Here is a 23,303-nt window from a genome sequence, read left to right as displayed (position 1 = left end):
TCCACAAATGTCTACCTCATTGTGGATATCCTGACTATAGGAGAGAGTCAGGATATCCGTAGAGCCAATACAACACATCATCTGGGGAGCATGAACCTCCTACAAATTTAGCACCAATTAAATTTGTAGATATTAAGATATTTTTCTGCGTAAGTATGAGGGAATTATTTGATCTAATGGTGGCTCTACAGGGAAAGTCAGAGGATCACAAAGGCCATTTTGGTTCATCCTCTGGGGACCATGATTGTCCAATTCAATAGGTTTGTAAATGATTAACTTAAAACTGCATATTTCAATCTAGTTGTGGCCCAAGAGAAAAGTTGGGGGATCAACAGTGTCAAAAGACAGATCATTTGGCGACCATGAACAGCTTAAATGCTTTATTCCTACTTGATGCAGTGTGAGAAAGCCAGAGGAACAATACAAGTCATTAGGATCATCCTATGGAGAGTATGAATGCCTTTGATAAAACTTCAGGACAATCCATCGAACAGTTCTTGAGATAAAATAACGTAAATCTCTACCTCATTGTGGATACCCTGACTATAGAGGAATAGTCAGCGTATCTGTAAAGTCAATACAACACATCATCTGGGGACCATAAATACCTAACACATTTTGCACCAATGAAAGTTGTAGATGTTCAGATATTTTACTGGATAAGTATGAGGGAATTTTAATCTAATGGTGGCGCTACAGGGGAACTCATAGAATTACAAAGGCCATTTTGGTTCATCCTCTGGGGAGCATGATTGTCCAATTCAATAGGTTTGTAAACTATTAAATTAAAGCTGCATATATCAACCTAGTGGTGGCTTAAGAGAAAAACATATCAGGTATCATCAGTGTCAATAAAACAGATCATTTGGGGATCATCCTCTGCGGAGCAAAATCGTCTGTACAATTGTTTTAAACCCTTGAAACTGGACGCTAACTTGAGCTAAAGTCATGCTGCAGTGCAGCCTGAATGAGGTATATTTGCATACATGAGCTGCCAGTCGCTGCTGCTGAAATAACAAGCTGCACACACACAGGATGAGGAAATGAAGTGAAGCAACAGGAGTGACTTCACTCCTTTATTGCTTTGCAAATATCAGTGTGTTGAAAACAGAGCCCTTTGCCCAGACATATCAGCTCAGCGCTGGCCTGCATCCGTATCAGCTGATGGTAAGTAACTCACACAGAGACGCTTTAAACTCTTGTTTGTCTTAAATAACTAAACCACTTAAAGTGTGGAGCTGTTCATGTTGCTGTCCTCGTGTAAAAAGTGGTTCATGAGAATCAGGAAATGAAAGTGCTGCCTGTCCATGTTCAGAGTGAATGTAGTTCTGTGTAGCGATGATGGCTCGCTCCAGTTAAACCAAAGAGACTTTGATTGAGGCAGCAGGTTAGTTAATGTTTAACACGGCAAAGGTGCAACCTTCAGCAGACGTTAACCGTGTTACTCATACAGTCAGAAGAAGCACAGATCTCTGTGTTTGTTTATTGTACCATCAGGGTGGTTTAACAAGACTTTACAGAGGGTTTGTTCTCTGTATGAAGGTGTTTGGTTGGTTGTGATTAAGAAACGTTGCTGTCATGGTAAGTGTTGTTCTTTTTATACACTTTAAATTAACTTTTACCTTTGATATTGTTCCTGTTTTTTGATATCAGGATTGTTTACCTTCTTTCTTTTATCTCAAATGATCCACTGTAGGTCCGTCCATGTTTGTTAACCTGGATTAGATTGTAACAGTAGTTTGAGGTTTTCATGTGACACTCAGGCCTGCTTTAACTGCTGATATGATATGGCGCCTCTTTCCTGTTAACTTTACAGGAAGTGAAGTTTGGTCATTGAGCCACTGACAGTTACAGAGGTTGTTCCTACATTCACTTTTAGTGTTAGTTATACTTATAATATATATAAAGTTACACTGCCGTTGTCATAAATGATCATAGGTATACTTCTTATTTATTCTTGTTTATTCCTTTTATATTTATACATAAAAGCTCACGCATATATTTGTTATTCATACCTATGTTCATTCATATTTATACATGTTTTATGTATACATCTTACTACATGTTTTACATACATTTCCTTATATAATATATATCATATGTACAAATATAACTTATATGTACAGTATATATATTAACATAGTATCCTCGTATATATGTTCATTATAAATACACATATGCATGTTATGTATGGATATTAAATGCTTATTCATAATTATACATATATACATAATATGATACCATTTATATAATGTGTATCACATGTTTAAATATATGTACAATATACTATACTCATATATACATAATATATTCAATATTATACATACACATATAACTGTTATGTATGTATATCATGTCTATTCATATGTATACATATCTATATGTTTCATGTATATATATTACTATAATTTATACATATTATATACATTGCTATACTAGTTATACTAGTACACATGTGTAATGTGCATTTATCCCTTACATATATCATTTATATTTTGTATACTTGTATCCTTTATTATAAAACGTGCAGTTATATAATATGTCCATCTGTATAAAGGTTTACATTGTTATTACATTTATACATTTACATTATATTATTTTTATTGTATATTTATAACTTGATTAATAAAGTAACTCCTGTCTTATGTGAGTAAATGTGTGTACACTGACGCCACTTCTTCTCCACAGGCGGACGCTCACCCTCAGGCGCCGGCCGCTGGCTCGGCAGCTAAACTGGACGCGGTGCAGGGTCAGGTGAACGAAGTGAAGGTGATCCTGTCCGACAACATCAGCAAAGTGCTGGAGCGAGGAGACAGATTAGACGACCTGATCGGAAAGACGGACGACCTGCAGGCTTCTGTGAGTTTGTAAATTAAGTTTTCATATATATTAAAACAAGAAGACTGATTTGTTAGTGTTTCACGGAGGTGGGAAGTAACCAAATACATTTATTCATGTAGTGAAGTTCAATGGGTGAGATAGTTGTGCTTAACTTCAGCTTACTTTATACAGTATTTCTATTACAGTAGATCTTAGGGGCACATAAGAGACTTTACTCCACTTTGACTGTTAAAGTTACTCTTTTAGTTGAGTTTTTACACCAAATCAACTCACAGGAGTATGAAACTAAGTTGTCTCAAACCTGTTTGCTCTTGTGACAAAATATGAATCATTTCCCCTTTTAACTGTTGTTTAACTTCCAACATAAGTTTAATTTTACAATAAGTGTTTGAGGCACAATGTGGGTAGTTATTCCATATTAAATAAAACAGGCAAAGATGGAGGCAAACAAACGTATCTCTTCCATTTATCATCTGACGACCCTTTGGAGCGGGCCGACCTCCAGGTTGGTAGCCACTGGCCCAAACAAGCTCACTGTTCATAGAGCAGCATTTCACTTTTGGAGCTGCTCCAGGTGGAGACAGTTTACTTTCACATTGATGCATCAGTATTAATCTAATAATGTCACAATACATCAGTCACAGGCGCTGTTTTCCCATAGAATAAGTACTTCTACTTGTGATCATTTAAATAATAGTTGCTTCTAATATGTTACTTAAGTAAGATTCTGAAAACAGGACAATATATTAAAGCTCCTGTGAGGAGTTTTTCACTGGTTATGAAACAGACTGAAATTAATTCTGATGACTCTATATGACATACAAAAGTAAACCAGACCATCAGCGACACGATGGATTATTTCCATATAGTTATTTTAAATGCCTGAAACTGCTGGCGGGGGTGTAGGTGTCAGATGAAGCGATAAACTGTACGCTTCCTGTGTTTACGTTTTCCAGGGCAGACATTTAAAGTGAGTGATACATATGACTGTTACAGAAAGCAGGATGAGATTGTTTATTAAAACCCACCATTTAAGCATGTACAGGACAAAATCAGTAAAGAGATAAGAAGTAGGGCTTTGTCAAAATCAACACAAACTGAACGTTCCTCACAGGAGCTTTAACTTAAAGTTATAATCTTTCAGATTTTCATGTAAATAAATGTCTGTTAAGTCTCTATCTATCGCCAAATGAGGTAACACAATAGTGATTGAGTCTATGGCCCACTGATGAAAGCCTTTGCCAGGAAAATCAAGAGTTACAAGTGGAGCCAACCGTGGACGTCTGGTTAATAGGGACATATGTGCGCGCAATTCCTTTTTTCGCCAAAGAGCACAAAATTGAAATCTCCGAGTTTATATCTTTCAGTGTTGCCATTTTCTGCTACTTTTTATTTCTACAACAGTATAACAGACATAACAGACTTTTACTCCTCTTTGACTGTTAAAGGTACTTTTTTGAAAACCTTTTTACTTTTGCTAGAAAACATCAGAGAGCCATTTCCCTTTTAAACTTCCTACTAAAGTTTGATTTGACAATAACTGTGGGTAGTTATTCTATAATAAATAAAACAGGAAAAGAGAGAAATGTCAAAAACACTTAACTCTCCCATTTATCATCCGACGACCCTTTGCCACTGGACTAAACAAGCTAACTGTACATAAAGTTGATACAACTGTCTCCAGCTGGAGGAGTGAAATCATCACTATTAATCTAATAATGTCGCAATACATCACAGGCGCTGTTCTCCCATAGAATAACTACTTTTAGTTGTGATCATTTAAATAATAGTTGCTGCTCATGTTACTTAAGTAGGATTTTAAATACAGGACAATATATATGAACATAATTGTATTGGTACTTTTATTTAAAGAGTACTAGCATTGCACTCCTATAATGTTGTCAGACAATCAAAAAAAGGGTTCAAATTAATGCTGCAGAACCAGATATATAATATATAGAACGGGTGCCTTTGTTACCCACAATGCAACAGTCCCCAACAGTAGCTTGCATTCACATGCTCCTCATACGGTCCCATTGTTTTCAGACTTTGATCAGTCAGGTTTTATTGCCACACTTGACGTGCATTACACTAAATTAGAAACAAGGTATTCTTTAAAATATGTACTGTATATATATTTGTAACATGATAGAGTTGTATATTTTGTTATTTAGATTAATGGGTTGGATTTTTTTTCAGGCTGACTCGTTCCAGAGAACATCCACGCGGGTGGCCAGAAAGTACTGGTGGAAAAACATTAAAATGATGATTATAATCGGCGTCATCGTGCTGATCGTCTTCGTCCTCATCATCCTCGCTGCCACAGGTGTTATATAAACCCCCTCTGTGAGTGTGCTCCTTTAACCGGCTCAGGACTGAAAGAAATTTACCTCACACGAGTCTTTGATCATTTCAGATGTTTCATATTTCAAGACGAATACTTGTAAAGTTTAAAGTGTGATTTTGTAGCATCTGTGAAGCTGATGTGAAGACATGAAATTGATTTAAACTTGGCTGAAACATTTCCTTAAACACTCCCAACAGTCATGAAAATATAAAGTAATACCACTCATTTAATATTTCACAAAAGATCACAAAGTCAAATGAGTGTTTATTATTTTTATTGTTGCATTTCTTATGTTTAATTTCCCGTGTATATATACTGAATGTTTATGATGTCAAACTCTGTAATAACATATGTATTATATGACTAATGACTATGCTTAAGGGGATAAATTGCAACAACGCATTTTTTTGCTACCACATTACTGTATATATGTGTGATCTTTCCCAACCAATCTAACACTTTGGTTATGGAATAAATGAAGCATTTCACAAGAAGCATATGGGAACAATAAATACAAAAACAGGAGGGGGCGAGGAACGCAAACTGCAGGACTCTAAAGAAATGCAAAACATCCAAAAATCCCAAAACTTTTAAAGGTACAACGAATACTCCGGTAAGTTTAGAGGGAAATGTTTCGTAGGTCAAAGTGCTCCTCGTTTATTTTCTTACAATCAGCTTAGTGATCTTTGCTGGATACCATCATCTCTCTGGTCAATGCTGTCTTTCATCGCTCTGAAACCTACGAAAAACAAACAGACACAGATCAGTTACACGTGAACGACAGAAGCTTTAAATATAAAATAAAAAAATAGGAATCCCCCGTGTTTAAAATGTCCAATGTCAAAGAAAAAGCAAACTGAGAACAATTATTTTACAGTTAAAAATATTAGTTAGTCCATAAGCTAGAAATCCTGAAGTGCAATAAATTGAAGAAGTCAAAATACTAAATGGAAGAAACCTTCGATTGGTCAAAAAATACACATTAAAGAAGCATTACATGCAAATTTCTGGAAATGTAGCGACCCTTTGATTCTTCTTTGTTTTACATAAAAAAGGTTATTAAGAGGAAAATTCGTTACAAGAGAATTAACAAAAGAGGAGTCTCTTCCATCGCTGTCAGTAACACAAAACAGAGCAATACATGTACACAAAGTAAAAGCACTTTATCCCCCAACACAGTAGCATCCAGGTTTTAGCTCATGGACTACTGGCTAAAGAGCTAAATAAAGAAACAAGCATTTAAGATTAAGATTAGGAATGCATATATTAACAACTGGAAAGTCCAGAGAAAGCTGTACGTATCCTTTGAAAAGCAAATAGTTATTTTTATTCATTGTATTTACAGATTACTTGTGGGGGAGTAAGGGCCTGTAAAAAATGACAATTACATGTGTATATTTTACGTTTTACATTACAAACAGTTGCAAACAACTTAAAATGGAAAGAAAGATGAAAAAGCTGGACGTGTCCCATATTGTTTTAGTTTAGAAATGCTGATACAGGATGTTGTAAGACCATACCAAATGGCAGCATTCGAGAGCGTATGCTTCTCGTACCCGGTCCGCATTGAGCGGGCCCTGAGAGTATCTGGGAGTCAGCTCATGGCCTGCAAGGAAGCTCCGCTGGCAGGTACAAACAAGGTATGTCAGAGTTAGGAGACAACATACTTCCTTTTCTGTTTCCTTGCACATCCTTAACTTTGGCAACTGTAGCAGTACTTTACCTGTTAACTTTACACTTTAAAAAAAAAAAGAAAACGAAGGTGCAAAAGAGGCAGCAGAAGGCCGGCTGTTAAAATAAATCGCCACAAAGAGAGTAGCCTCTATGTTACCACTACTGTAAAGCACTTCAGGGTGCTGAGAAAAAGAAATTTACAAGAGCAAATTACACAAAAATGTTACCAAAACAGCAAAGTAAATATATCTACTTTAAGTTTACAGTAAGTGGTGTATTTCTGTCTTTACATACCTACTTGAAGAAGAGGTTTCCCCCTTTAATACGGCTTGTAACTGTTGGTGTGACCACCACGCCGTGGCGACTTGCCATATCCACCAGATTGATCTACAGGTGTGGCACAAAATTTAATTTCAGACACTTTTAGAGTTTAAAAAAAGAAATGAAATAACTGACATGAAACTGAAGCTCATCAGGGTGTTTTATTGAAGGGTTTTCTTACTGTTGTAGTCACCATATCCATAATAGTTGTTGTAACCAGGGTAGTCATAGCCACCATATCCTCCATATCCTTGATTACTGTAACCATAATTGCCATAATTTCCATAGCCTTGATTCCAGTAGTTGCCGTAACCCTGGTTCCAATTTTGATTGGGACCTGAAATTAAACAGGATTTAAATTAAATCATTACATTTAGATTATCAAATAAATAAATAAATAATAGTCCTGTTACTCAACTCAAACTGCAAATTAAAACTCATTTCAGGCACAAAACCTTGAACTTTATTTGGGGTATTTTAACAGTTTATTACAGGCGACAGCAGAACAGAAAAAAACAGGAGACTGAAATTAGAAGTTTTGGTTTAATGGGGTTGTTATGTGCTGAATAAGTCTTGGTCCTTAAATGACGGCCTACAGAGAGATCATTGGGCAGTAAGGGCGCAAGATTGAGGCTCTTACTCCAGTGTGCTAAGACATGGAATACTTCTGTTGTCTTGATGCTTTTCCTCTTTAGCGTTGCTGACCAGAGCTGCCAATGTCACCAACGTTGACCGTTTTAGTACTGGTGATCCAGTATCCAAGTCGTCCTCTCTCTTGAGCAATGTATTATACATGTTGCTTGAAAGCCATACTTCCCATGCATGGGATTAAATGAACATTTTTAAAACATAGCCAAAACAAAATATATTGAAAACGTTTCCAAAATAATTTATTGATTCCAAAACATTTCCAGGCCTGGAAAACAGTTTTTCTCGTTTCAGTATTATTTTTATGGCCATTTTGCCTTTATTTGATAGAACAGCTGAAGAGAGACAGGAAATATGGGAGAAGAGAGCGGGGGATGACATGCAGCAAAGGGCCGAGGGCGGGAGTCGAACCTGCGGCCGCTGCGTCGAGGACTGTAGCCTCTGAATGTGGGGCGCCTGAGCTAAACCAGCGCCCCTAGTTTCATAACATTTACAGGAATCATGACAGTGGAAATCCTGAGATTTACTCTACGGAATAAACATACAAGATAAAGTGTCATCTTGTTTGTTAAGAACATTAAAGAGCTTTCAGCTGTGCTACCTGTTTTCCCCTGCTACTAGTCTTTATTGAGAGCTAACTGTCAGCTGACTGGAACTTCATACATGCTGAACAGACATGAGATCGATGTCAATCTTTTCATCTAACTCTCATCATGAAAGTGAATAAGCACGTTTTCTATAATGTTTATTTTTTTCTTTAAAGAAATTACAACAATTTGACTAACTGTCCTTATTCCAATGTTTTGTCTGTCAGAATCTCGTAACAGGTTAGCATTATTTATATGTTTTTTGTAACACAAAGATGTTGTACACTCACCACCGCCTCTTCCTCGAGACCTGGATGAGTATCCACCTCTGCCTCCCCAGTACTGCTGCTGCTGGTACTGCTCCTTGGACATGGCCACTTTTATTTCACACTAATAAGACACAGATTAAATGTATTTATCTCCATTGTGATTGTTTATTGATTAGCTGTTGTATGTGCAAAACCAATTATCAGGTTTTAATTTTTTTTTGAGACAGCAAAAGGAGACTATACCTTGCTGAGTCCGATGTTGTGGTACTTCTTCTCCATGATCAGCTTAACTGGATCCTCCTCTTTGAATGTGATGAAGCAGAATCCTCTCCTCTTGTTTGTCTTGTTCTCCATGGGAAGTTCAATGGACTCCACCTGTTCACAATTCAGCAAATATATAGAGGAGAATTAAGCAGCCGCTTATGACTGTTTATGAAAGGAAATAATTTGATTTCAAGTAGCTGGACTCAGTTGTGCAGAAAATAAATAAATAAAATGAATTAAAAAAAAAAAAAAAGATCTGGGAAAGTTACACAAAATGTTTTTACCTCTCCAAAGGCACCAAAGTACTCTCTGACTTTCTCCTCAGGAGTGTCAGGAGAGAGACCACCGACAAAGATCTTCTTCACGGGCTCCTTGCTCTTCATGGCTTTGGCTTTTTTGGGGTCAATGACCTTGCCGTTGAGTTTGTGTTCCTTTTGTGTGGCAACCTTCACAACAAAATCATCAAGAGACAAATGGGGACATGTGCAAATAATATTTGTAAGTGCGTGTTTCATAATGTGGACCTTGGTTTGAAGTTAATTTGTACATGTAATAAAGTAACATAAGTTTTAGGAGCAGGATTATACCTTGTCAACACTCTCTGGGTCTTTGAAGAGCACAAAACCAAAGCCCCTTGAACGGCCAGTCATGGGGTCTAGTTTCAATGTGCAGTCTACAACCTCCCCGTACTTGGAAAAGTAATCTTTCAGGTCCTTCTTCGTGGTGTCCCAGCTGAGCCCTCCTACAAACATCTTCCTGCAAATTTTGGGAAACAGCACTTGTTTGGTGTTTGCAACACAACTGTAGTATCTTAAAAGTATCAAACCGGTTGGTTAAACGTGTTTAATTCTGGTGACTTATGTCAACTGTCAGATAAAGTAACCGTACCCCTCATCTTCTTCGTTTTTACTGGCGTCAATTCTTGATCCTTCGGCCTCGCCCCCCATCAGGCCACAGTCCCCAGCCGCAGACATCGGGTCATCACTGTTAGCCTCTCCATCCTCTTCCATTCTCATCATGGTCGTGTCATCGCTGAATTCATAATCCTCCGACATGTTTTGGCTTTGTAAGTGCTAACTAAAGTTGTCCTTAAACAGCTCTGGAGCGCAAGCTACGTCAAAAGAATTGCCTGTAGAAGCCAAGCTAGCTAGTTAGCTTGCTGTCAGCTAATGGCTATAGCTAATATTGTCTATGATATCTGTTATCATATATCGTTAACTATTACTCTTAAGTTTAGTAAGAGCCAAGTTAGTGTAAGTTAATCTAATTAAAGTCTGAATTTAGGCAACGTTGTGTTGCAGTAAGGCAAAAAATAGTTTCGGTAGCTACGATTTGAGAGGTGATTTGTGCGCGTCGGTTTGTTTTCATCGCAGCCTCTTTTCCTTTTACTTCTTCTTCTACGGTTTTCTAACCGTGGCGCGCTGAAGCTCACTAGCGCCACCTATCCACTTGCAGGTTGAACTGACAGCCCTGAACATGTGTGCACACTGCTCTTTGAGCCCAGTCAGTGTTAGCTGAATGGTGATGGCGAGAACATCTAACTAGTGGCTAACAGCTAACCAGGTGGTACGTTTCTTAGCGCTTGGATTACTTTACTCTGCTTCACCTGTACCGTGCAAGGCAACCCGCGAGGAGCAGCGTTGTCTTTCTTCAACACTGTGGTTGCAGCTAATTAAGCTAACGTCAGCTAGCTAACAAGCTGCAGACTCTCCTTAAAAATGGCCACTGTTTCAATCCCTGCATGTACCAGTGCACTATTACTGGATATCGAAGGAACAACCACACCAATCACATTTGTTAAGGTAAGTTAAATTTGACAGAACTCTTGTTTTTAGCAGTTATTAATTTAATAGAATTGTCAACTAATGTGTAGCGCTCAACAACGACATGCTAGCAGATTCCTGTCACCAGAAGCAGCTAGTTAAACCAGCATAAGTAGACGGTGTTTTGTAGACTTGCATAAGGGTCACACCTCCATATAACTCTACCCTTTCGTTTTTGATTACATACGTTATTAGTAATTTATTAATCATTTTCTGGTTAATTAGCTTAAAATGTAACGATCTTAACTCATTACTACATGAAAAAACAGACTATATGTGGCGTTCAAATCATATCGAAATAATCGTCATTTCACATTTCCGTCCTGTAAATAACATCACGTCAGCAATCCTAATACAAACTAGAGATTTCCTTTTATTAAATCTATTTTTTTAATAATATAAAAGTGTCCGATAAACCGTCGTTTGCGCAGTAGCCTAATTAAACCAAATTTTAATTTAGATTCCTCACTAAAATAGTGTTAACTTGTTATTGCACGTAATTGTAACTCTCACAAGACCTACTTTGTAATCACACAGCTGTTAGAGGTTATCATAAGACCTACTTTTTATCTTTCCCGTCCATCCCATATGGTGTATACGCACCATAACAGATGATTACAATAAGACATCTGGACATCGTTCACAATGCAGCAATAGCACACAGCAATTAATTAAGTATGGATAAATAAAAAGACATTTGGTATATTTGTAATCTCGTTTTAGTAAACAAATTAAAAACTGTATATTTCCTGAGTGATGTTTTTATTCCCTCGCTGTAAGGAGTGTCTGATCTGACCACACCTAATGACTCAACTTTGTCATTTTCAGGATATCTTATTTCCCTACATCAGGGAGCATCTTGAAGAATATTTGTCCTCTCACTGGGAAGAAGACGAGTGCAAACAAGATGTTCATCTCCTAAAGAAACAGGTAAAGGGTCTAAAAGCTATGATGCCTATTTTGATAAAGATGGGGGTTTTGAAAACGCGCCTGGCTTTCTCTGCAGATTGAAGAGGACATGAGACAGAATCGTTCATGTCCTGTCCATGCCGTGGATCAGACGGTCCACACAGACGAGGAGAAGGCCATTAGGGAAGTGGTTGATAATGTGCTCTGGCAGATGGCAGCGGACAGGAAGTCCACAGCACTCAAACAGCTCCAGGGCCACATGTGGAGATCAGCTTATTCTTCAGGGAGAATCAAAGGCGAGTAAGTACAATGATCTCCTTCCTCACTTCAAAATTCCTTAAGTGCTGTGTTAAAGCAAAAGTGATGACTTTGCAAGGTGAGGGTTATGTCTCCCAAACAGACTCCAATCCATGCTTTAACAAATGTTTGATTACTTCGGCTCTGATGAATTTCTAGCATAGAAACAATAAATGAATTAGATTTATAAATGTAATTAAATCAGGCTGAGTTTGATTTGGCTGTTGTTGCCAACAGGGTCTACCAGGATGTGATTCCATCCATCAAAAGATGGAGAGAAAAAGGATTAAAAGTGTTCATTTACTCCTCTGGAAGTGTGGAGGCGCAGAAACTTCTGTTTGGATACTCTGTGGAAGGAGACGTTTTAGATGTAAGTATATCCGCTTCGATTGTCTTGATTTTATACTCATCCAAAGTTTACATAAAAACACACACTGATGTTGTTGTTTTTACTCATTTCAGTTATTAGACGGTCACTTTGACACCACTATAGGACCTAAAGTAGACAGTAAAAGCTACGAGAGGATTGCTGAGAGGATCGGCTGTCCACCTGAGGAGATCACATTCTTGACAGACGTCACTCGAGGTCAGTACATTTTTATTACTATGATTAGAACAGTCTTTTGCTTTTGAAATACATATTTGCGGATATGTGTTCCTTCAGTGTAATAACTATCGGCTTTGTGGGAAAGTGGAAGTTGTAGTGCTGAACTTGTGTGATTGTGTTGTGTATTTATGTCCGATCATAATGAGCCCATAAAGTCCATTACAGGATGTTATTGATTTGAATACTAGATATTTTAGTTACTGAAATATCTCCTCAAATGTTAGTTCAGAGAGGGGCCTGCAAATTTCCCCGACCTTTCCTGTTGCATTTAAAATTTGTTCATGACTAAAAATGTAAGTCGATAAACATTATACCGACTATACATCAGCATTCTAGCATCAGTGAGAGCATGTAGGCATGCTGACATCAGCATTTAGCTCAAAGCCTCCGCTCACAAAGCTGCTGGTAAAGTTGCTCAGGGGAGTTTTTCATGTAAACAAGGTTTGTTTACATTCAGTGTCACTCAACAAAACCAACTGTCTGTATCCTTGAGGTCTAACAAACATGTTGAATGCTCTTCTTCACTCAAAAAACCTGAGTATTTACCTACCTGCAGAGTTCTTCTTACCTGTGTTATTGGTGTCTTAGTTTCTTTTGACACGCTACTGGAAATGCGTTGGCTAAGTCATTAGCTTAAAAAAACAGATGCTTGTAATGGGGCTGTTCGATATGATTCGTAGGTTGTAACGATAGAAAAACATCGTGCTTTATGTTTTAATTCATTGGGATGCCAATCGAACTGTAAACAACAATGATTTTCATCATTTGCACAATGCTTTGCTTTCTGTCGTACCAGCTCAGGTGCCGCTAAGAAATGTCAGTACAAAACAGTACAAACAAACAAAAATGGAGGAGAGTGAACGTTAAGCAGAGCGGGGAAACTCACAACAGCTGACAGACTCCGACCAGCCGAGACAAAATGAGGAGTTTGTACCTAACAGAGTCGATCAGTGGAGAATTTCTTCAGTATATTATTCACAAAGTAATCAGAAAGGAGCCTTTCCATGTGGTCATTTCAAATTCATAGATTTTTATTAAATGATTCCCATCACATATGTTTTTCTGAATATGAAATGACCTATGGGGATATGAGAATTTGGTTATAATGCACAGCCATACAGCCTCTTTGTATATTATATTTAATTTAATGGGCACTGGGGCTGTGATGGTACGGAATTCTTCTAACTGCAGTGAAACTCTTACTCCCCCTTGTGGTTCGGCGGTTAATCGCCGCCCCAGCCCACCGGTGCACAAGCAGCAAAGTCCCTCCTGTCACTCACTGTGCTGTAAATTCTTTGTCCTTCATGCTGATCAACTGATGGTTGGAGACTCTAAGCTGCTGTAACGGCCTTTTTGCCGTCTTTCTCAAACATAGGTTCAGTTACTTTCACTCTCTTGGGGTCAGCTGAGAAGAGTCTCTCTGCTGCTTCCTCATTTTTGTTCTGCAATCTTGATCCTGACAGCGATCAGGTCCTGCTGCTTCCTCCGTGCAGCCACAGTGATCTCTAAATGTGGCGTTTGAGTGACGGGAAAAAAAACAGTGCTTCACCACTGATTTTTTTTTTTACAATTAACTTTAACCATTTTATTTTGGTTAATTTATTGAACCTGGTATTTTAAGTAGCTAAGTTATAGTTCTGTGATATTTAAAAAAAAAAGTGTTGATGGCGGTGGCTGGTTCCACCCCGCGGTTGGCGTCACATAAGCGTCAATAGACACAGTTTACCAGCATGCATTTCACTTTGCAGCAAGGCTCTGTAAATGTTGTTTAAGATTTAGGATCTTTATATTTATATGACATATGATGTTTTTTTGGTGCAGAGGCAAAAGCGGCTGAAGAAGCCGGGGCGAACGTGGTGGTGGTGGTCCGGCCTGGAAACATGGAGCTGACAGACGACGAGAGGGCCCACTATAACCTCGTCACGTCCTTTAGCCAAGTTGAACTGACGGGACGTGTTTAACACAGCGAGCATGGATGTGTTCCTTCTCCTCTCTGCCCTCCAACCCCTCCTCACACCCTCCCCTGTCCTTCTTTTCTGATATTCTGTTTGTTCCACGTTGACAGGAAGTGTAGAGGTGCTGCTGGGCGTACAGCTCATGGAGTCCCAGCCTGTTAGTAGTTAATCCTTCCTGGTCTTTCAGGATGCCTTTCACATGTATGGAAACTGATCTACGGAGCGTTATAGGAACCTCACTCTCATTGGACCATTTTATCGACCTGGAAGAAAAGAAAAAAAACAAGAACTTCTCATGACCTTTGACCTTTGTACCTTTTTAGATGAACCATATTTGGTTGCCAGTTCTGAACCTCTCCAACTTTCCAGCTGTACGTGAGTGTGTGTCGTGTTCGTCGCCCATTTGTAAACATTTCCCATCCATGTGCCGTCTCCTCCCTCCTCACATGTTCACAGGTCGCAGATGTTTGATAGAACATTGTTAATGTTTTAGAAAGTAGAATCAGTGGTGCTGCTGACAGAAAGTTCTCATTTCAGACTTTGTTCGAATGTCTTAATTATTCCCCTCGCAGGTGAACGGTGTCTATTTAAATGTGCCATCCTCGTCGATCATATTGTACTGTGGGTGTTGGAAAGTTACCTTGAAATTTGCCAAATTGATAATTTATGTGTGAAGCATACTTGGTGTTATTCAGGAAACGATAATCTAAGAACTTCCAATAAATGCCTTGTCTCACACTGAAGTCTGTCTCCGTCCTCTTTCAAAAGAAAGTTTGTCTCAATATTTTGTTTGAATGATAAAAAAATCTTTAACATTTAACAAGTCGGACTGTAGAGAACAGTGACAACAAAATCGTCCAACATTAATATTACTGTCAAGTCTATAAGATAAATGAAACATGCTTTAGATGTCCTGGTTCACAGATTTTGTTAGCATTGAAACAAGCTAGCCACTGGCTAGCTGTTTCCCAATGTTTGCAGTCTTTACTCTTTGCTAAGCTAACTTACTTAACTGATCAAACACACAGTAAGAACAACACATTTCTGATGAAGACAGGCTAGCTGTTTCTCTATTATTTCCTGTATTTACGATAAAATGGGCTCACTGGTTGCTGACATCGAAGAGTTAAATCACTGAACTTCTTCATAAAGTTAAATAGCCAAACAGTTGGAAACAAGAAAATGTCAATTTGTGCCAAGAAAAATTGTCATGGGAATATTTTATATGTCCTATTTCACAGATTTTCTTAGCTTTGAAACGAGCTAGCCGCTAGCTGATATCGGGTGTTTGCAGTTTGTACTCTTAGCTAAGCTAATTTACCTAACTGATCAAACACGCACACACACACACACACAGAGCAGGTCTCTCTTGAGAATGGGACCACGTGTCTCAATGAGATTACCTGTCTAAACAAAGGCTAAATTAAAAAAAACAAAAAACAAAAACCTATAAAAACAGCAAATTTTTGATGTAGCCAGGCTAGCTGTTTCTTTATTTCCAGTATTTATGCTGGGATCGGCTCACTGGTTTCTGACTCTGAAGAGTAAACTAAGTTGAATCCTAAATTAAATACGGCTACTAACAGTTAGAAAAGAGAAAACGCCAGTTTGTGGCCTGAAAAATTGTAATAGGAATACTTTCAATGTCCTGGTAGACTGGTTTTGTTAGCATTGAAACAAGCTAGCCGCTAACTGATTTCCAATGTTTGCAGTCTTAATACAAAGCTAAGCTAGCTTGCTTCAGGCTGTAGCTTCATATTTACTGTACAAACATGAAAATAATATCCAAATCTTTTTTTTACTGTAGAGACACGAGGTCGGTATCAATCTTCTCAGCTAACTCTTGGCAATAAAGCAAATGAGTGTGTTTCCCAAAATGTTAAACTTTACATTTCATCTGTGGCCTCCCAAAGGTTCGCCACATACCCCAGTATTAGTATTTCAAAGTAAAAGATTATGATTTTTGGGATATAGGGTTAAATAAGAGGATCGACACCAGTCACAAATGGTTGGTCAAATATGAAGCTACAATTAGAAACCCCTTAGCTTAGCATAAAGACTGGCAGTGGGAAAACCTCTAGCCTGCAAAGATCCACCTATTAGCACCTCCAAACTCCTTCCTTATCTTGTATGTCGTTTAATCTGTACAAAACTAATATGTAAACACAATTTGTCGACAGAGCTAAACTAGCTGATTCCATCTGTTTCCAGTCTTTAAGCCGAGCTTACCGGCAGCATCAATTACTCATCTAGTCCTCCGCAAGACAGCAAATAAGGATATTTTCCTCAAAATGTATTCCTTTAAAGACAGAGGAGGTCTCTTGAAGTCAATTGTTTTTGACACTTATAGGAGTTAAATTCTAATATGTGTAATATCCCCTATTTTAAGTCTTTACGCTAAGTTCAGCTAACTGATAGATGGATAGATAGGTGGGTGTGTAGGCAGGCTGGTTGGTAGGTCGATCGTGAGGTCAGTCAGTCGGTACGTTGGTAGGTGGGTTAGTTTGGTTTGTCGGTTAGTTTGTTTGATTGATGGACTGAACTGTAATATTCGCCAGCATAAAAGTGTTTCAAAACCTTTTTGATGCCGCAAGAAATAAAATTATTGCGGAGAGACATTAAAGAATATTGACTCTAAAAATACGTTTAATTTCCGCAAAAGACAGGCTAGCTGTTTCCCTGCTGCCATTATTTATGCTAGGCTAAGCTAAGCTAAGCTAAGCAACAGCTGGCTTTAGCTTTCCAAAAAATGTTCCAGTTACTCTAAATAGTCTGCAAAGATGACTTCTACTGGGTATTAAAATGATGAAAGATGGAGAGTTTATTAAGAAATGTCATCAAATTTTTATTCATATTGGTTGCATAATGTGCAAAGTTGCATTTTAATATTACAAAAATAACCACGAAATCTGTAATGTTTAAAAACAACTGTCTATAAATATGGTAAAACTAATTGAACAATAAGAAACATTATTGCAAACAAAGACAGGATTGAATACATTGCATTTTTTCGGTGTAACATTTTTAAAACCTTAACTTTTTAAAATCGTGTAGATAAAAAACCTGCATATGTACATTAAGTTTTACTTAAGTGTAATGTGAGCAGCCTGTCGAGATAAAACAAATTACGGACAGCGTTACAGCCCTACAGTTGTTCCCGACAGTGGGACATTTCAGAGAACATATCTGTCCCGCTCTCTGGATGCCCGGAGTTGTCTGTGCACATTATGTTAAAGCGGTTGTGACGAAACTCGATGGCGAAGGTGCTGAGGAAGATGAGGAAGAACATGGCCAGAGCCCACTGAGACTGAGATGCCTGTATGTGGAGACGCTGAGCGATCAGGGAGAAGTCTGCAGCAGGTGAGTTAAGGGTGAGACAAGCAGGTAAATGATTTCAGAACATGAAGACAAAACATCTCGTCCTGATAATGATTTCACATTTTTCCGATTATTAGCTCTGAAGAGTGTCAGGTAAATCAGGCAGGATGTAAACAATCTGGACTTTAAACTAAAACTAAATAAATTAGTTTTGCAATTATTTTGTCTAAAAGGAAATGCCTTCAAAGACTAAAGAATACACCCAACACTGCAAATAAAAATGAGCCATGATCTTTGAAATATGTCCGTTACTCTCTGAAACCGGTCCGAGTTAAAGGATACAGAGTATCATGCAGAGAGTGATGATTCCAGACAACAGGAAACGCACGATGCCGACCTTCCTCCCCTCATTCTTTATGTTCACTTTCAGGGTGATGACAGACTGCAGCCAGCAGAACAACGTTCCCAGTCCAAACGTCATGTAGGTGCCGAGGTTGTGGGTCATCTTATCAGTGAATATCTGAAACAGAAATCAGTCAAACCTGCAGGTGAGTCCAAGTTCAAACTGACTAATAAGATAATGTATCTGTCAGAGATTACCTGGAAGTTTCCAACAAGTGTCATCCCAAAGCAGGCAAAAGAGAAAACCACCAGACTGCTGATGTTCAGCGGTTTGATCATCAGGTGTTTCAGCTGATTGTACCTGAGGACGGCGAGAATGAACCCTGTGATAGAGGAGAACAGGAAAAACCTGAAGGGCATGTTACATGATGTTTGGCAACAGTTTTTGGACCAAATATTTTGGGGATTCCCAGAGAGGAATTAAACATCCTCAACGCCTTTTTTTAGACTGTTTTTGGTCTGTAAACAAGAATGCGGAAAATGCATGAGCTGGACAGACTGCAGTTGGTACAGAAACACTACATACAACAGAAAATAAAAGATGGAAGTTTCATGACAAACAGGAGGCCTTACAGTCTCTGTTACCAGTTGTTGCACAGGGTTTTAAAGGAGCAGTTCGCCCCTGGAAAAAGCCACTTTCAGTCAAAGCTGGTGTTCTCTCTAATCGATAGAAGCAATAATATTTGAAATTGGTGCCATAGCTGTGGAGAAAGTTGTACAAACAGCTCGTGGTTTCGCCCATTCTACATTCCTACAACACCCAGCGTGCATTGCGCCCCTCCCTCTGAAAGGAACGGCCCAGCGAGAGACGCTGGAGTGAAGTGAAATACTTGCTGCAGGCGACGGCTCAGAGCGGGACAGAATCCGAAATACTATGAGAATATACCGGTGGATCGTCTATAAAATCTTCAGGTCTGCAGTCTACATTTCAGACCTGACGATTCTGAACGAGACATGACATCGGAGGCGGGCGTCCTAGATTGAGGAAGTGTAGTTTAGCGAGCTCCCTGGCCTCCGCCAGATGACGCGTTTTACGTAGCCTAGCTGAGGTTTTTCAGGGCCCATTGAAGAAGTGAGGGGCGTCCTCCAAAGGCACAGAGTGAAATTGCATTTTTTCCTACCATAATGGCATTAGCTCCCCATAATAGAATGATAGGACTGAGGTTGAAAATCGCTGAACTGGCCCTTTAAAGATGGCAGTTGCAAGTGTTCTATTGGCTCATGTGTTCTTGTCGTGCGAACACACAAAAAAAAGGGATGGATCCTCAAAACTCTAACAACCTTTTAAAAGTCACGCCGGTCTGAAAATGGCGTGTGTATCTGTTCATGCATTAAAAAATGTATCTTGTAATTTTCTGTATTTTTGTCCTTCCTCTGTGATAATAAAATCACATCAGTGATGCACTCTGTTGCACATTACTATAAACACAAACGCTGTAGTTTAGTTTAACTCAACCCCACAGACGGCGTCCTGCTGCCCCAAATGCTCACTCGATAACCGGATTACTCCAGAACTAAAAATAGTCCCCGACAAATTAAATATTTCCTCCAGTTTAAGCTACAACCTGCAGTAAACGGTTGTTTTAGGAAAATATTGGACTTTTTTTTAAATAAGGAAACTATAACTTTTTAAATATCGGAGCTAAGAGACACAAACAGGAAGTCAGAAAGTATTAAGAGATGGACTACCGCTTTCTGGGGTATTTTTTGACAATGAGGAAATATAGAATATAGTGTTTGTATAAGCGAGATCTCGTATTTCTGACTGCATTACTAGAATGAACAGATAAAGTGAACAGTATTGATCCCAAAGTGGAAACTTGTGGTGGAAGCCATTATGGATTAATGCTCTTACCGAGAAACGCAGCCAAGTTCATGACCTGGCTGAAGATGCAGCTCGCCGGTGGAAAGTTTCCTGCAACACTAAAAAAAAGCAAAGGGGAGACATTTCTGTTTCCTGTTCCAAAATGATCTACAACATTAACTATGCATTCCTGTTTAAAGGAAATGATGAGTATCTACCTTATGTAGGGAGAATACAAGGAACCATTTCTCCTAAAAATCAATAAAATAAACTTTAGTCCAACAACGGAGAGAAGTCATTATTTGCTGTTCTTATTATTGTTTTGTTCTCACCTGTAATTTGAGCCCAGAGGTGCTATCCTATTATCACAGACAGCTACAAAGTATCTATAAAATAAAACAAAACAAAGAACTATTATTATTCTTTTTTACAGATTGTAGAAATTGGGACACATGTCAAAGGACACACCCACTGTCTATAGGAGCAACTCAGCTGCATCATTTGTAGTTGATTGATGTGTCTGTGTAGCAGCTTTCTGTGGCCTATTGTAAATCTATTTATCATTTTACTACTTTTTGTGATTGTGTCTTGTTGCAGTCATTTATGCCTTGTTCATATTTAAGCATCTCTGTGTAGCAACATTGCGTCTCTTTGTAGTTGTTTTGTGTCTTTTTGAAGTAGTTTCTCATTGTAGCAGTCTTGTGTTTCTTTGTAGCTGTTGTGGTTCTCTTTGTAGTAGTTTGTGTTTCATTGTAGCAGTTTTGTGTCTTTTTTTGTAGTTTTGTGTCTCTCTGTCGTCCTTTTGCATCTCTCAGTTGTAGTACCTTGTCTATTTGTAGAAGGATTGCATCTCTTTGTAGTAGTTTGTGTCTCTCTGTAGCAGTCCTGTGTGTCTTTGTAGTACTTTTGCATCTCTCAGTTGTTCTTCCATGTCTATTTATAGGAGTTTTGCATCTCTTTGTTGTAGTTTTCTGTCTCTTTTTTAGCTGTTGTGGTTCTCGTTGTCGTAGTTTTCTGTCTCTTTGTAGCTGTTGTGGTTCTCGTTGTCGTAGTGTTGTGTCTCTTTGTAGCTGTTGTGGTTCTCGTTGTTGTAGCTTTGTGTCCCTTTGTCGTTTTTTGCCTTATTTAATCATTTGCATATTTTTGCATTGGTTGCTCATTGTAGTTGCTTGAGGCTTTCTGTAATCATCTGTTTATCTTTGTTGCAGTAAAGGGTCTCTTTATATTTGGTTTGCATCTTCTTGTAGTCTTTCTGTTTTTTAGTCTTTCCTAGCGGTCACGTTCGACTTGGTGTAGTTGTTTTTTTGTCACTATAAAGTTAATTTGCATCTTTTTAATTGCGTTTTTAATTTCTGTCTCTTTATAGCCCTTTGTGTCTCCTTGTCTCTTTGTTGTTACTGTTCATCTTTTCGTTGTAATTTGCAATTTTTTATAGTAATTTGTGTCTCTTTCTTTTATTTTGCTGTAGTTTTGTTTCTCATGGTTTCGTATTGGTTTCCTTTCTCCTTACAGTCCTCCCCCCCATTCTCAAGCCAATTTTGGTGACATGAAACAAAACTCGTGGGCGACTCAAAAGCTACAAATTAACTTCCATATTCAAGAGAAAAGCTCTTTGACTCACATCCACAATAGATCCACACCCACATTCTGCACTGAAATACCTAAAGTCACTTATAACCGAACAAAAAATAAAAGGGGAAAGCTTTGACTTGTTTAAAAGTGGATCTTTTTTACTGTCAGACTGATAGTTAAATGTAAAACTATAATAAACACTTACACCACCCACAGTCCAGCAGCAGTGAACAGAGAGACGAAGGGAGGATAAAGAGCCCAGGGACTGCACGGCAACATCTTGTCTTTTCTAAAACCACAGAAGAAGAAACTGTTAGTTTTTCAGGAAATAGTTTTTTTAAACGTTTTATTATCCTATCTTATTAGGGGGTGATGTCAAATGGACATTAGCTTAAAAATATGCTAGAAATACATATCCATATAAAATCTTTAGGTTTCACCTGTACCTGTACAGTATTTGTTAAAATGCATCAAAATGAAAATATACAAGAAGTGACAACATAACACAGCTAGGTTAAATGTAGACATTAAATGCAGGAAACAGGTTATTCTCGTTGGTTCGTAAATAAAAATGACAACCTCACCGGTCCCGTCCTGTGAATTATCCTCACCGGTCCCGACGCTCCGTGCTTGCGTTATGAGTGACCACCGTAAATACTGTATTATATAAACCTCTCATCTACGTCATCCGGTTTTATTACCGGTAATACACGCCGGCAAACACCGCCAAAGGCAAAAACAGAAGAGTTAACGAGACTTCCGGTTTGTGCCGCTGTCCTTCAAAATAACAGCACGGAATTTATTACCACCAAAAAGTTGTAAAGTAAATATATAATCAGTAGGCTACATTGTACTTAAAGTTTACTACTATATATGGTGTTTTTGGATTAATATAACTGCTGTTAAAATGTATATAGCGTTTTACATCTGTAGATGTTTAAATGTGTGTTCATTAAACTACTGTACATGATGTTGGACAATTTAATTTACAGAAAAGCATCATATTTGATAAGATTAACATATTGTTTTTAGCTTGGCTGTTCTGTGAGAACCACGTATCTCTAAAAAATCCACTTTTCATAAGCTCAGACAAAAAATGTGAGCCCCTAAAGCCTCAGTTTTACTCGTCTTTTGCTATTTTTGGTAATGTGATTTTTTTTGCTGATTTGTTTGGGACTGTACATCAATGAAGTGCAATATCATCTGAAACCAGCTTTATGATGATCCTATGTCAAATAATAAATCTTACATCTTTATTATTTCACCTTACTTTGTGCTCAGTGGTGTATAATCCTACATCAATTTTTGTATTATCAAATAACGGCAGTAGTAAAGGGGTTGTTTCTGTGTGTCGTCTACAGGTTGCTGTTTCTGTGACTTAAAGGCATCAACGGTTTAACAGCAAATGACCCGCAGCCTCCCAACAGGTTAATCTGGCTTCAATAAACACAGATGACTCACGTACAAAATAATCCTTCTTTGAAGCAGGGTTTTAAACAGTGACAGAAAATGTTAGTTTGCTCGTTGCTTTAAAAATTCCCTTTACGTTTTAAAGTAATTTGATCCTGACGTTTATATTGTGTTAATCTTTATTTTAATAAACAAAAATATACTGTACCCAATATTGTATTGAAGGACAGTAACGACTAAAATGAATGGGCCTGT

At 38.2% G+C, this 23,303-nt stretch overlaps 4 protein-coding genes across 7 annotated transcripts; 2 read left to right on the top strand and 2 right to left on the bottom strand.

Annotated features, from left to right (window-relative positions):
- The first annotated feature begins 1,043 nt into the window (after positions 1–1,043).
- On the top strand, positions 1,044–6,949 carry LOC138601786 (vesicle-associated membrane protein 8). The gene is made up of 3 exons (XM_069672992.1): positions 1,044–1,167; positions 2,689–2,859; positions 5,041–6,949. The coding sequence occupies exons 1-3, from the start codon at positions 1,165–1,167 to the stop codon at positions 5,176–5,178; spliced, it is 312 nt and encodes a 103-aa protein (XP_069529093.1). The 5' UTR covers positions 1,044–1,164; the 3' UTR covers positions 5,179–6,949.
- On the bottom strand, positions 5,446–10,340 carry hnrnpd (heterogeneous nuclear ribonucleoprotein D). 3 transcript variants are annotated; one of them, XM_069672989.1, is made up of 8 exons: positions 9,840–10,340; positions 9,539–9,707; positions 9,236–9,397; positions 8,931–9,062; positions 8,709–8,808; positions 7,365–7,520; positions 7,161–7,249; positions 5,840–5,927 (listed from the first exon to the last, which is right to left on the bottom strand). In XM_069672989.1, the coding sequence occupies exons 1-7, from the start codon at positions 10,004–10,006 to the stop codon at positions 7,182–7,184; spliced, it is 954 nt and encodes a 317-aa protein (XP_069529090.1). In that variant the 5' UTR covers positions 10,007–10,340; the 3' UTR covers positions 5,840–5,927; positions 7,161–7,181. The 3 variants fall into 3 exon arrangements, with proteins under 3 accessions (XP_069529091.1, XP_069529090.1, XP_069529089.1); XM_069672988.1 differs by having other exon boundaries at positions 5,843–5,927; positions 7,157–7,249; XM_069672990.1 differs by lacking the exons at positions 7,161–7,249; positions 7,365–7,520 and having other exon boundaries at positions 5,446–5,927.
- A 112-nt stretch (positions 10,341–10,452) lies between these two features.
- enoph1 (enolase-phosphatase 1) lies at positions 10,453–15,285 on the top strand. Its single transcript, XM_069672991.1, has 6 exons — positions 10,453–10,753; positions 11,603–11,704; positions 11,781–11,983; positions 12,218–12,350; positions 12,443–12,566; positions 14,409–15,285. Exons 1-6 carry the CDS (start codon positions 10,670–10,672, stop codon positions 14,546–14,548), a joined length of 786 nt encoding a protein of 261 aa, XP_069529092.1. The 5' UTR covers positions 10,453–10,669; the 3' UTR covers positions 14,549–15,285.
- A 2,107-nt stretch (positions 15,286–17,392) lies between these two features.
- Positions 17,393–22,284, bottom strand: tmem150c (transmembrane protein 150C). Of its 2 annotated transcripts, none has more exons than XM_069673942.1 (8): positions 22,218–22,261; positions 21,844–21,927; positions 20,399–20,452; positions 20,285–20,317; positions 20,118–20,185; positions 18,461–18,585; positions 18,203–18,380; positions 17,393–17,893 (listed from the first exon to the last, which is right to left on the bottom strand). In XM_069673942.1, exons 2-8 carry the CDS (start codon positions 21,915–21,917, stop codon positions 17,688–17,690), a joined length of 738 nt encoding a protein of 245 aa, XP_069530043.1. In that variant the 5' UTR covers positions 21,918–21,927; positions 22,218–22,261; the 3' UTR covers positions 17,393–17,687. The 2 variants fall into 2 exon arrangements, with proteins under 2 accessions (XP_069530043.1, XP_069530042.1); XM_069673941.1 differs by having other exon boundaries at positions 17,394–17,893; positions 22,223–22,284.
- Positions 22,285–23,303: the final 1,019 nt, after the last annotated feature.

This window comes from Semicossyphus pulcher, unplaced genomic scaffold, assembly GCF_022749685.1.
Source record: "Semicossyphus pulcher isolate SPU_LCO1_2020_fin unplaced genomic scaffold, fSemPul1.0.p SCAF_22, whole genome shotgun sequence".
Lineage (NCBI taxonomy): Eukaryota > Metazoa > Chordata > Actinopteri > Labriformes > Labridae > Semicossyphus > Semicossyphus pulcher.
Note: the sequence above shows the minus strand (reverse complement) of the source record. Positions and strands in the feature narration are given on the sequence as shown.